The sequence below is a fragment of the Saccopteryx leptura genome, chromosome 10, assembly GCF_036850995.1.
Source record: "Saccopteryx leptura isolate mSacLep1 chromosome 10, mSacLep1_pri_phased_curated, whole genome shotgun sequence".
In the NCBI taxonomy this organism is placed as follows: Eukaryota; Metazoa; Chordata; class Mammalia; order Chiroptera; family Emballonuridae; genus Saccopteryx; species Saccopteryx leptura.
Window position 1 is genome coordinate 8,640,958 of NC_089512.1, and position 12,706 is coordinate 8,653,663.

The window sequence follows — 12,706 nt, forward strand, 5'->3', positions numbered from 1 at the left end:
ACTACCCCTGGTTTAAAGGAAAATATTAAGAAGCAGTTCTTGGTAGAGTTACATGTATCAAGAAACAGAGGACTTGGGCACAATGTAGTTATGGCTGAATTATTTATTTTAAGTAGTGTTTTGGAAAGAGCAGGACAGAGGTGAGTAACTGGTTCAGGCAAACCTCATTTATTGTACTTCATTCACAGTTGTGCGTTATTTTTTTTTAAACAAATTAAAGACCTTCCTCCTGCAAAAAGATATGACTTGCCAAAGGCTCAAATGATGGTTAGTGGTTTTTAGAAACAAAATATTTTTAATCAAGGAATGTACATCATTATAGACATAATGCTATTGTACACTTAACAGACTACAGTATAGTGTAAACATAACTTTTGTATGCATTAGGAAACCAAAAAAATTTGTGACTCATTTTATTGTGATATTCGCTTTACCGCAAACCCACACCTGCGATGTCTCTGAGGTATTCTTCTATGGTAGGGAGTGTTAGGGACCATTATGGAAATCTATTCACTACTTTAGGACAACTAACAAATGATCCTCTCCGGATGTTGGAGTGACAGCCTTTGTACACGTCGTGAAATCTACATGATGAATGTGCCATGCAAATGTCGATGAATATTAACTCTGTACTGCAAGGCAGATGCCAGCCAGCATAAGAGTGGTGCATGCAGATGGCACTAATTCTGGAGAGATGGAAGCTGTGAGGTGCTCATCCATCACATGGCCATCTGGAAGATAGGGACACTTGGTCATTAAAGGAAATCCCTCCGGCAGTAATCCTGCTGCCCACACACGTGGCACAGCTACACGAGCCAAAAATCATCTGGGGCCCAACATTTGATGAGTACAGGGTGCTTATGGGATCAACAGTACCGACCTCCATGAATTCAGACTCCTGGAAAAAAAATCTTTCAACAAAGGTTGCCACAGTCTGACTGTGAACTCGCTCTTCCCTGGACATTTGTTCTCTCACACCTGGTCACCTACCCCAGCCGGTGACACCTTCAATCGATTGCAGGGGTGCAGCAGAACTTGGTTCGCCTCTGATGAGGACACAACAGGTTTTGGATCCCAAGTTACAGGAAGAACATACGGTCCCCACCCATCCAATCGTTCCACTCACACTCACCAAATGCCTATCCTGGGCATGACACTCAGGATGCCAATGGGAAAGACGCAGTCCCTGTCTGGGTCGGGGTCCCATCTCGTATTCTAGGGAAGCAACTGCTCTCGCTTACTTTCTGGACTGGGACATTTTCACTTTCTGACATGTGCAGGGGCAGAACTATGAGAGGCCTCTGAACTGGGTGGACCTACAAATCTGGCTCAAGTCCGGGTAGGGAGAGAAACCTCTCCTGTTGTTCCCCTGCAGGTTTCTGGCCTTCTTGCCATTCATGGTTTTCCTCAAATCCATAAAAATTAACAAGGTGACAGACAGGGTTCTGAGACCAATCACCAGGGGCGGGGAGGTCCATGCAGGGACCTTTCAGGACCCATCAAGTTCCTAAGAAGTGGGGCCAAGCCTCCGGTATAATTTAAGGGCATTAATTGGAGTTGGGTGCCCCCACCCTGCTGCTGGGGTGAGGGCCACCTGACCTGTCCCCCTGAGATTGTCTGGGTCTCTCTCTCTCTCTGCCTGAAGGAACACCAGAAAGCATGTCAGGTGCTTTAAGAGGCCAAGGCTTGTTGTTTGTTAATTTTCCTCAATAAACATTCACATACTATAAAATGTCAAAGACTCCGAAATAACTCTCCATGGGAAAGGCAGCATGGCTAGTGGCATTATGAGAGTGTAAACAAACATCCTGGACGCCAAGGCGACTATGCTGTCAGGAGTCCTTGATGCTTTCACATGCAGGACTCTGGCTGGCAGCCTCCAGCCAGCTATGAGGGAAGGAAAGAGACCCCGTCAGCTCAGTGTCCCCCAGGGAACTATCGCTACTCACCGCAGCCCGGCAGGAACGTCTGGGGGAAGCAGCGCAGCCAGCCGTGCCAGCATTTACACAGGGAACACTTCCGGGGCAGCCAGGTGCCGTGGGGCACGGACCCGCAGTTCCTGAGAATGAATGGATAAGGTGACACACACGTGTTGTAAGTCCTCACGTCTCTGTCCCTCTCCTGGCCGCCGCGCCCCTTGCGTTGGCTTACTCTCTACGCCGATCGTGCTCGCAGTTGCGTCCATAGAAGGAGGGGGGGCAGGCACAGAAGGACCCCAGCATGCAGGTCCCCCCGTTCAGACAGCAGGTTCTGTTGAGCTCCGTACCTGAAATGGAACAGGCGAGTGGAGGCGTTGAGAGTCTGAGCTCCTGTAAGCAAAGGTTAGTACCGTGCCAAGGGCGTAATCTCAAAGTGTTGGTAGATGTGTTTAAACATTGTGAAAACCTCACAGAGTAAGACTCCAGTTTTTAGTGTTCTTTTTGCTACCGGGGCCTTTGAACAGAGAAATCTTTGTCATGCAAAGGCCGGTGGTGGTTCCCGGAGTTCTCAGTGTGGAGTCAGGTGATGGAAACCCCAGGCATCTGAACTACAGGATGCCTGTCTCACCTCCAGAAGGAACACCTGTCCAACCAGCTGCCCAGCCCCAGAGGCAGGCTCCGCCTCCCCCAGGAGAAAGAGTAGCAGAAGACAGGAAACCCACGGAGGACCAGGAGAGCGACGCCACCCGCAGTGTGGATCTACGGCAGTAAGGTAGGTCTTACTGTCCTGGATTCTCAGGGGTGGCACCAGCTGGAAAGGCTGGTGATGATTTGTAGGCTTCTGCTGGTACAGAAGGCTGTCCTCTCTGAAGGACAGGTCTCCCTGTGACTGACGTGCAAGTTGATGGTCGCCGGAACCTTAAGGACAAAATCAAAATTTGGAAGTCTGTTTCGAGCCACCTATCAATAAAAATTGCTAGTAATCAAAAGAACCAAAAAAGTCTCTTACCAGCAACTAATTCCAGTTCAAATACTTCGGAAATGGCCATGATCAAAATCACCCTAGGAAGAGGAAGGCAGGCATTGTTAGCAAAACAAAGCACAGAAAACCTTTTGTGTTAACACCTGGGTCTCTCCACTGCAAGGACAAGACCACAGACCACTAAGGAGAAATTCTAGAGTATCACTGTTCTTTTTTTCTGTTCCCTTTCTTTGGAAAGGCTGACTAATTCATTTAACAACAAAAAGAAAACTGATGAGAATAAAAGCCACTTAATATCCACCTCTTTTCAATATGTATTACTTCTTAGTCTCTGTCCCCTGTGCATTTTAATCTAAGTAGGTATAAATCCTTTATAATCTATTTCACATATATTTTCCTCCTTTATCTAGTTTTCATATGCAAACTTTAAAATGTGTCATAACATTCTGTGTACTTGACAAACCACATTTACTATTTCATATAAACCAGTCATTTGAAAGATTATCAGGTTAAAAAAATTTCACATTACTTTCAGTGGTTTTGCAAATATTGAATCTGTCTGTGTCTTTAATAGTCTCAGAAACCGATTTTTAGTTTGGTTGTAATACTGACCTTTTCTTACACAGAGTCCAAAAATACTAGTCAAAGGCAGAGCCACTAACTTGATTGAAAATCTTAAAAAGTCAATGGCAAAGCTCGGTTTAAGTGAAGTTCCATTCAGGTCTTTCAGGGTAAAAAAACAGCACTGTTGGCAGCTCTTTTAAGATTTGAACAAATGAAATGAAACTACAGAGAAGTGTAGGACATTATTTCCTAAGCTGGCAAGCTCTAAGAATCAAGTTTACTTTAAAGATTGGTTCAGCCCTGGCTGGATAGCTCAGGTGGTTAGAGCATCGTCCTGATAGTGCAACAGTTGCAGGTTCAATCCCCGGTCAGGGCACATACAAAAACAGATCGATGTTTCTCTCTCTCTCTAAAATTAAAATAAATAAATAAATAAATAAATAAATAAAAGATAGGCTCATACCTGGAAGAGAAGCACTCCATCTTTGAGCGGCCCTTAGCTCCTACCAATGCAGGGGGTAAATGTTAGCATGGTTTTAACTCAGTGATTGCCAAAACACCCAAAGGAAAACATTGACTTCCTGACATGGAAAAGGGAATTTAAAAAGAAAACTACCCCAGATGAGAAATACCCGTTTCCCAGGTCTTAGGAGAAACAGGAGCCAGGATGTCTGGGGAAACTATGTCATGTCCCAATCCTTAGGCAGGCACTCAGCTTTTCGGGATTCTCCCCCCCCCCCCCTCAGGTGGGCGGGAACCCCCGCCCCGCCCCGCCCCTTCCAGCCCTTAACTCTCCAGGGGTGCAGGTGAGAGGCGGTAAAGCCACAGAAACAAGAGTGGGAAAGGCGGAGTCTTGTAAAACTGTGGTTAACCAGGCCTAACGTCTATCATGAGGTGCGGTTAAAAGTATCAGACTTACTTTTTTTGCAAAAAAAGGGGGAAAAAAAAAGACAAATCAGTTACGCTATCCAGTTGGTGATATCAGGCTGGAGGAGCGGTGGGAAGAAATTGCTGTAATCAGGAAATTCTAAACACCACAGACGGGACTCTCAAGGCGTTTGATATTTTATCGCCAAGTTTTAATTCTTCAAATTTGCTTTCCTCTTTGTTTTTCCAAGAAAGGTGCGTTGATCCCCGTGCTCTGCCCTGGGCAAATTTAAATGTGTGTATGCTGGGGTGTGAGGGGCGGAAGGCTGCAAAGTTTGCAACGGAGATAGAGAAGGTCAGAGTCAGGAGGGGTCCCACAGGGGTCCCTGACCTCATGCGAATGAGTGTCAATGCCAGGACTGGATTTGCATGCCAAGTGGGGAAGGAAGCAAGAGCACTTGAGTGTGTACAGCCTGCGCTTGCGCCTCCCCGGCAGACCCCTGGCGGGGTTGTGGGGTAGGAAGCGGCCGGGGGGGTCAGCAGTCAGGGTGCCCGACCTGCCCCAGGAAGTTCTAGAAACACGTCCGCAGCGCGACCCCTCCCATCCCTTCGCCGCTCCGCCCCCGCGACACCAGAATTAACCCCAAATTCAGTGGTGGCCCGCATTACCCTCAACGCGTTTATTTGGTGGCCATACCACAGCTGGCGAGGCGCGTCCACTCACTGAACAGAGTGCTCCAGAATATTTGATTAGTCACCAAATACGTCCCAAGTCAAGGGTAGTTAGTTCCTAAATAGAACTTAATTCTAGTTTCCAAAGTTAAAGCCTGGCGTTTACCTAGAGAACACACAAGAATGGGCAGCTTTTAGGTAGTTCTCTTTCCACCCTCTCTGTTCATCGGGTTCACACGTGCTGGAAGAGACCCGCGGCACTGAAGCCATTGCAGCGTCGGTGTCGGCCCGAGCGACTGCGCTGGGTCCGCGCGTGCTGAGAAGGGCCGCTGTCTGCCGCATCTTGGAAGAGTTAAGCGTATTTTCACTGAGGGGTGGCGGCCCTGCGAGAGCAATGGGCAGATGCAGCCCGTTATAGCCAGCAGCATTTCCATTGCCGTAGCCTCGTAGCCGCTGGTTATTAAATTCTCTCTGCACTTGAACTACCACCACCCCCCACCCCCGCCCCGTGTGGCCTTTCAGCTCCAAGTAGCACGCTGACATTCCTAGGGGACCTGGGAACTTGACTCGAAGCTCCGGAAGCCGGATGTGGGGGAGGGCGGTGCATAGGCGGCTACCCACCCAACCCCAGGAGCAGCAAGGAGGCTTAAAGAAAACGTACAAAGAAAGTACTAGATGGACCACTCAGTCCTTAAAATCCAAGAAGTCGTGTGGGCATCACTAATCTCTCTTTATGAGTGAGACTTGCTCACCCCATCTGCGGGTGTAAATGTCTTCTCCAGGAGGGCCTGGCAGCTCTGTGGCCAAGCTAGCGGCATTGCTACCTCCTTATCCAAGAGGGCTGTTGTGGAACTTTTAGAAATTGATCTAGGACCCCTGGCAAAGGCCTCCCCATTTTAGGAGGAAGGAACCGATACCCCAGGTCTGGCAGTGGGAGAGTTCTGCCCACAGCCCAGGGCTGCCAGCCTTCCCCCCACACCAGATTCCTTCTATTCAAGACCTGCATTCGTCACAGGTGCAGGGGGCCCGAGAAGGTCAAGTGTGCGCAGGGCCGCAGAACCTAGTCAAGGTTTCAGGATAGGAGGGCTGTGGTGTTTGAGTGCCCAGGTATTTGCTATTGGGCTGGGGACCCACAGGCTGTGCCCTGAACAGGTATTTGATGTGCCTACTATGTTGCCTGTCAAGGGCTGGGCTGTGGGGACACAGTTGTGAGAAGGGACCCACCCTGTAGTGGAGGAGAAAGAATAACAATAAACAGTGACTGTCATTGTGCCAACTGCAAACTCCCGCTTCTGCCTCTGGGTGGGGGAACTGGCCAGCGACTTTAGAATGGCCACTGGACACCTCTACTTGGTCACTGCCTGGAGCTGATGGAGGCCACTCAACCTCCAGACAGTGCGTACTGTGTGTCAGACTCCCATGAACCGCAAGGCTGGGGGTTAGGAGACGTTGTGGCATGGGGTCCCCAGTCCCAGGCAGCCCACCTGTCCCTTACGGAGGCCACTGAGGACTGAAAGTGAAAAACGGATACTCTTGGTCTCGGGATGTTTTTGTATCACCCTCCAAGATGTTGTGTATTAAAGCTGGGGCAAGAGAGACAGAACTGTTTTTAAAATCACACAAATAAGCAAATGACTTACAACCATCCAACCAACCAAGAACAGTCAAACTGAAAAATCGTAACCAAAAGACAGACTTTTTCGGCGTCTAAGATTCAAGGAAGAAAACACATTTGGAGATGAGATAGATGTTAGCTTGGTCGAGAACATATAGAAATAAACCCCAACTAAAGAGTTAACCAAAAGGCCAGCCATTTCTGCAGCACAATGGCAAGGTTTTAGGGTAAAAGGCTACTTTTATCATAGAACTTCTCCGAACGCTTTGCGTCTTACCTGTCATTGTTTTCGGAACATCCAGGCAGGCCGGGCTGGGGAATCCCTCCAGCTGAGGATGGCTGGGCCTCTAATCCCACCAAGTTCAGCGCCCAACTGTTTGTGATAAGACCTCGCCCCGTTCATTAACAAGTTAATGGCTTTCTGTTCTCACCAATGAACTTCAACAGCAGCTGGAAACCTAGTCTGCATTTTGTCACAAATCTAGAAGAATGGATTCTTGCTCTTACAAATTTGCAATCTCAGTGGGGAAGACAAGCTCGCTTTAGAGCTATATTGTCATATAAACGGGTTAGGAAGGAAAGAAGGAAGAGAAGAGCTGAGGAGAGGACTCCATTTGTGTGTATGGGGGTATATCGTGTGAATTCCTCCATAGACAAATCATGAATCATTTCATCAATGAATGGACGCTTGGCGGGTTTCTTCATTTTGCAGTGAGCTCCCATGGACATGCATCCTGGTGAATGCTTGAAAATTTATTTATCCAGCTGGTAAATTTAATTTTCCAAGTAGGCTGCACCAGTCTCCTTTCCCTTCTTTCCTTCCCTCCCCCACACATCCTTACCAGCTGGCTGCTCCGAGCCTCTTAAATTTTTGCTAATTCTGTAAGTGAAAAATAGTATCTCAGCGTTGTTTGGATTGGCTTTGTTCCCTGCATTTTGGGCAATGCTTGTTGTGTTGACCGTTAGGACAATCCTTATACGTCCCTGCTGTGTTAAATATTTTTTTTGTTAGTATTTTTCCATACAGGTGCCTTAACTTCCATTGATGCATTCTTCCTTTACTGCTGATGCATACAATATCTCTGGGGCACAACGACAGCTGTGTTGGGCCACAGATTGCCACTGTTGACAGTTACCCTGTTGCTCAACCACAGGTAATAAACCAATTGTAGAGAACAGAACATCTGACCCCCGGGGAGTGATAGACTTCGACTCACAATACCAGACAGGACTTGACCACCTACCCTATAAAGGGTGTCGCCTCCCTGTGCTTGCTGCTGACATCATTTTCTGGTTTCAGGCCATCTGTGAGCAGATGCATTAATACAATTTTTGTTCCTTTAAACATCTTCAGCCTGGTTCCTCTTGGCATTGACCTAACATTGACCCTTGAACAACATGGAACTGTGTCATCTATTTTCTCTTCCGTATGATTTTCTTAATAACATTTTCTTTTCTCTAGCTTACTTTATTGTAAGAATAGAGTATACAATAGATATCACATATGAAATATGTATTAATGGACTGTTTTTGTTCTTGGTAAGGCTTCTGGCCAATAGTTGGCTATTAATAGTTAAGTTTTGGGGGAGTCACAAGTTATATGTGGATCGTCAACTGCTTGGGGGTCAATGTTCCTAACCCTTGTGTTGTTCAAGGGTCAACTGTATTTCTTTTTCTATGACTTGACAGGCAGCTCTTAGTGGGAACTGGTCTCTGGAGACTCAGCCCCAAGGCCATTCGCTCTGGGCAGCCCGTCCTGACTCCGTCCTCCCGTGGCTCTGGGTGGAAAGGCCCTCCAGCCCCGGAAACATGGCCAGAATTGACCTCGTCTTGTCAACACTGGATTGTAAACTGCTTGTTTTCTTGTCTTTTCACTGACCCTACGCCCTGTCCTTGGTCACCCAGACTCGGTGGTCCAGGAGCCTGGTCTGGAAATCCCAGCTTCCCCCGCCTCCAGCACAGGGTCTGCGGGCTCCTCTTGCCGAAATTACTTCACCTGACAGGAATGCCAAGTCTCAGCCCCAGTTCCGAAAAGGGGGGTGGGGTGAGGCAAGGGCAAGGACTTTGAGAAACACCACGGGAAAACAACTTGCTTTCCTATCCCGAGCCAGGAAATGCAACAAAGCAAGAAAGAGAAGCAAATCCTAAGAATTCCAAGCAATTCCAAATTTGAGAGTGTACCGTTATCCACAAGACAAGATCACCTTGATGTACTCACTGGAAGTCATGTTAGGCCGGGGGAAGTCTGATTTATTCCTTTAGCTATGGCTGTGGTTTAGAATTCTTTCTCACCAACATTTTTCTCTTTCCAAACAAATGCAACAAATATTTCCTCACCAGCTACTTACTCTGTGGTGAGAACACAGCGAGGAGACAGAGCTCCTTACTCCCTCCCCCTGCCCTGCTCCCCAGATAAAACAAGCCCAGTAATCTATGCCAAGTACCATTTTAGTTTTATCAAAACACTGTTAATCGGGAGAGGACAGTCACTTCCTGATCCCAAGGCCAGTGGCCCCAGCGGACAGATTCCCAGGAGTGAGACGTGGGAGGCAAGCTGCCGTTCCGCTTGACTTACAAGACCCAGAGAATCTCATTTAAAGTGCTGCCTAAGTGGATTTTGTATTTGTTTACATCTAGGCATTCCTCACAGCTCTTCGTGGTTTTGAAATGGGTTAAATTCAAGTGGAAGGGGGTGGGAGTGCAGAAATGAGTTAAAGGGCTCTGCTGAGAAGTTTTCCTGTATGCAAATGATCCCGGGCACTTTGAAGTGTGCCTGCCCCCCTCTGGAAACTCAGTTGAACCCCGCTGGACTTCTGACCTACGGAAATTGTGAGATAATACATGATGCTGTTTAGTAAGCCACTAAGCTGGTGAGAATTTGTTTCACGACAATATAAAATGAATACAAATACTTTAAAACATTTTTACTGAAGTATATGGGGGCATTTATAACAGTTTACAGAGAGTAAGGGTTACAAGTTCATAAATTATTCCAAAGTGAGTACCAAGTATCCACTACTCAGGACAAGAAAAGTATTATTTCTAGAACTCCAGGAATCTACTCCATGCCTCTGCATAGTCACCACCCCCTCCCTGTTCCCCAAAGCTAGCTGTTTTTCTGATTTCCAATTTCATAGTTGGTTTTCCCATGGTTGTAAAACTTGGCATAAGTGGGTATGTATGTCTGCTCCTTTTTGCTCAGCTTTACGTTGGTAAGAGTCACCCACGGTGTTTGTACAAGTTTGATCATGTTCATTGCTGTATAGTAGTACTTCATTGCATTGAATCTATACAGAGATTCAGCACCACTTATTTATTAATTTTATTTTTAATGATAGTTGATATATAATATTATATTCAGGTGTCCACACAGTGATTCAACAACTATGTACCTAACAAAGTTATCACAACCAGTCTAGTAACCATCTGTCACCTTACCTAGTTATTACCATATTATTGGCCCCATGCCCTATTCAGCACCATTTATTGAAATACATACTTTTATATTACTGCTCGATAACACCACTTTCATCAGGACTCAGTTGATTGTGTGTTTGTGAGCTTCTTTTCCTATGCCTTATTCTGATTGGTTGGTCGACTTGTGCCAATACCGTTCTGTCTTCATTACGGTAACTTTATAATAGTCCTTGATATTTGGCATAGCAAGTATTCTTCCTTTGTTCATAGTCAAGATTATCTTGACTGCACTTAATTTCTATATTTCCATATAATTTTAAATAAGTTTCTAAGTTTCCAAATAATTTTGTTGGGATTTTGGTTAGAATGCATTGACTCTTCGGAGGGGAGATGGAATTAACACTTGTACCCTCTTGAGTCTTCCAGCCCATGAATATTTTTTGTTTAGGTGTTTAATTTCTTTCAATAATTTTTATAGTTTTCTATACAGCAGTTTGTACAGTTTTGTTAGGTTCTTCCTAAATTTTTGCTTTTTTAAATGTTGAAAGAAATGCTATCTTTTACTTCCTTTTCTGTGGTTGCTGATATTTATATCAACCTTGTATCTGTCGGACCTTATGAAATTTATTTATTCTGTTAGTTTGCTAGGGCTGCCATAACAAATACCACAGTCCGAGTAGCCTAAACAATGGATATTTCTTATCTCAAGGCTCTGAAGGCTAGAAGTGCAAGATGAAGTTGTCTACAGGTTTGGTTTCCTCTGAGGCCTCTCTCCTTGTCCTGCCGATGGCCACCTTCTTGCTGTGTCCTCACACGACCTTTCTGTGTGTGCACGTATCTGTCCTAAGCTCTTTTTCTTATAAGAAAACCCGTCATACTGTATTAGGGTCCACCCATATGACCTCATTTTCTCTTAAATACCTCTTTAAAGGCCCTACCTCCAACAGTTATGTCTTAGGTACTGGAGGTTAAGATTTCAACATATAACTTTTGGGGCGATCCAATTCAGCTTATAAAATTTACCAAGTCCTATAGTTTATCTATAGATTCCTTTGGATTATTAACATAAAGAATTATATTACCAGTGAATGAATAATTATATTTGTATATATATTCTATTTATTATCTACTTTTTTATTAATAGCCTGACCTGTGGTGGCGCAGTGGATAAAACGTGGACCTGGAATGCTGAGGTCGCTGGTTCAAAACCCCAGGCTTGCCTGGTCAAGGCACATATGGGAGTTGATGCTTCCTGCTCCTCTCCCCCTTCTCTGTCTCTTTCTCTCCCCTCTCCAAAATGAATAAATAAAATAAAAATAAAAAAAAGAAAAAAGAAATGACATTCACACAGCCTAAAATCAACCATTTTAAATAGTATTTAGTACATTCACAATACTGTGCAACTTCTACCTCTAATTCCAAAACATTTAAATCATCCCCAAATAAAACCCCATACCTATTAAACAGTTGCTCCCTGATGGTTTGGGTGGAGGGTTTCCAGATAAAATAAAGGACACCTGCTTAACCAGGTGGTGGCGTAGTGGTTAGAGCGTCGGACTGGGATGCGGAGGACCCAGGTTTGAGACCCCGAGGTCACCAGCTTGAGCGCGGGCTCATCTGGTTTGAGCAAAAGCTCACCAGCTTGAACCCAAAGTCACTGGCTTGAGCAAGAGGTTACTTGGTCTGCTGAAGGCCCACAGTCAAGGCACACATGAGAAAGCAATCAATGAACAACTAAGGTGTCGCAATGAAAATCTCTCCGTTCTGTCTGTCTATCCCTCTCTCTGACTCTCTCTTTGTCTCTGTAAAATAAAAAATAATAAATAAAATAAAATAAAATAAAGGACGCCTATTTATAATTAAATTTCAGATAAATAACAATTATTTTATTTGTATCAATATGACATGCAATATTTGAGACATATAAAAATTACTATTTATCTGAAATTCAGATGTACCTGAAATAATTTTTATTTTCTAAGTTTCTCAGTCCTATTTGGGTGCACGTGATGGTCGAAGGGACCTGACCTATACAAGGCCCCCTTCTCTTGTACTACCATCATGAAAACATCCTATTGCAGGCCCTGGCCGGTTGGCTCAGTGGTAGAGCGTTGGCCTGGCTTGCAGGAGTCCCGGGTTTGATTCCCAGCCAGGGCACACAGGAGAAGCGCCCATCTGCTTCTCCACCCCTCCCCCTCTCCTTCCTCTCTGTCTCTCTCTTCCCTTCCCACAGCCCAGGCTCCATTGGAGCAAAGTTGGTCCGGGCACTGAGGATGGCTCTGTGGCCTCTGCCTCAGGTGCTGGAATGGCTCTGGTTGCAACAGAGCGATGCCCCAGATGGGCAGAGCATTGCCCCCTGGTGGGCATGCCAGGTGGATCCCGGTCAGCACATGCGGGAGTCTGTCTGACTGCCTCCCCATTTCCAACTTCAGAAAAATACAAAAAAAAAACCCCAAAAAACATCCTATTGCTTTTTGAGTTTTGAATGCATTTGTGGGAAAAAATATTTTCTTCCACCTAAATATGACTAAGCTTTTGACTATTTAGCTCTTAAACATTGAAATAGTACTTCAGTAGTATTGAACTGAAACTGCTTTTTCCAGTGATATTTTTTTGGTTCAGAATACCACAAAAACAAAAGAAAAAACAAATCAAATGTTAATTACTAAA

General features: G+C 45.4%; 1 protein-coding gene across 1 annotated transcript; it reads right to left on the reverse strand.

The window, feature by feature from the left end:
- Positions 1–232: 232 nt before the first annotated feature.
- Positions 233–7,558, reverse strand: CRIPTO (cripto, EGF-CFC family member). Its single transcript, XM_066351387.1, has 8 exons — positions 7,462–7,558; positions 6,897–6,992; positions 3,929–3,968; positions 2,929–2,981; positions 2,703–2,837; positions 2,152–2,266; positions 1,950–2,059; positions 233–731 (listed from the first exon to the last, which is right to left on the reverse strand). Exons 2-8 carry the CDS (start codon positions 6,901–6,903, stop codon positions 622–624), a joined length of 570 nt encoding a protein of 189 aa, XP_066207484.1. The 5' UTR covers positions 6,904–6,992; positions 7,462–7,558; the 3' UTR covers positions 233–621.
- Between the last annotated feature and the right edge of the window lie 5,148 nt (positions 7,559–12,706).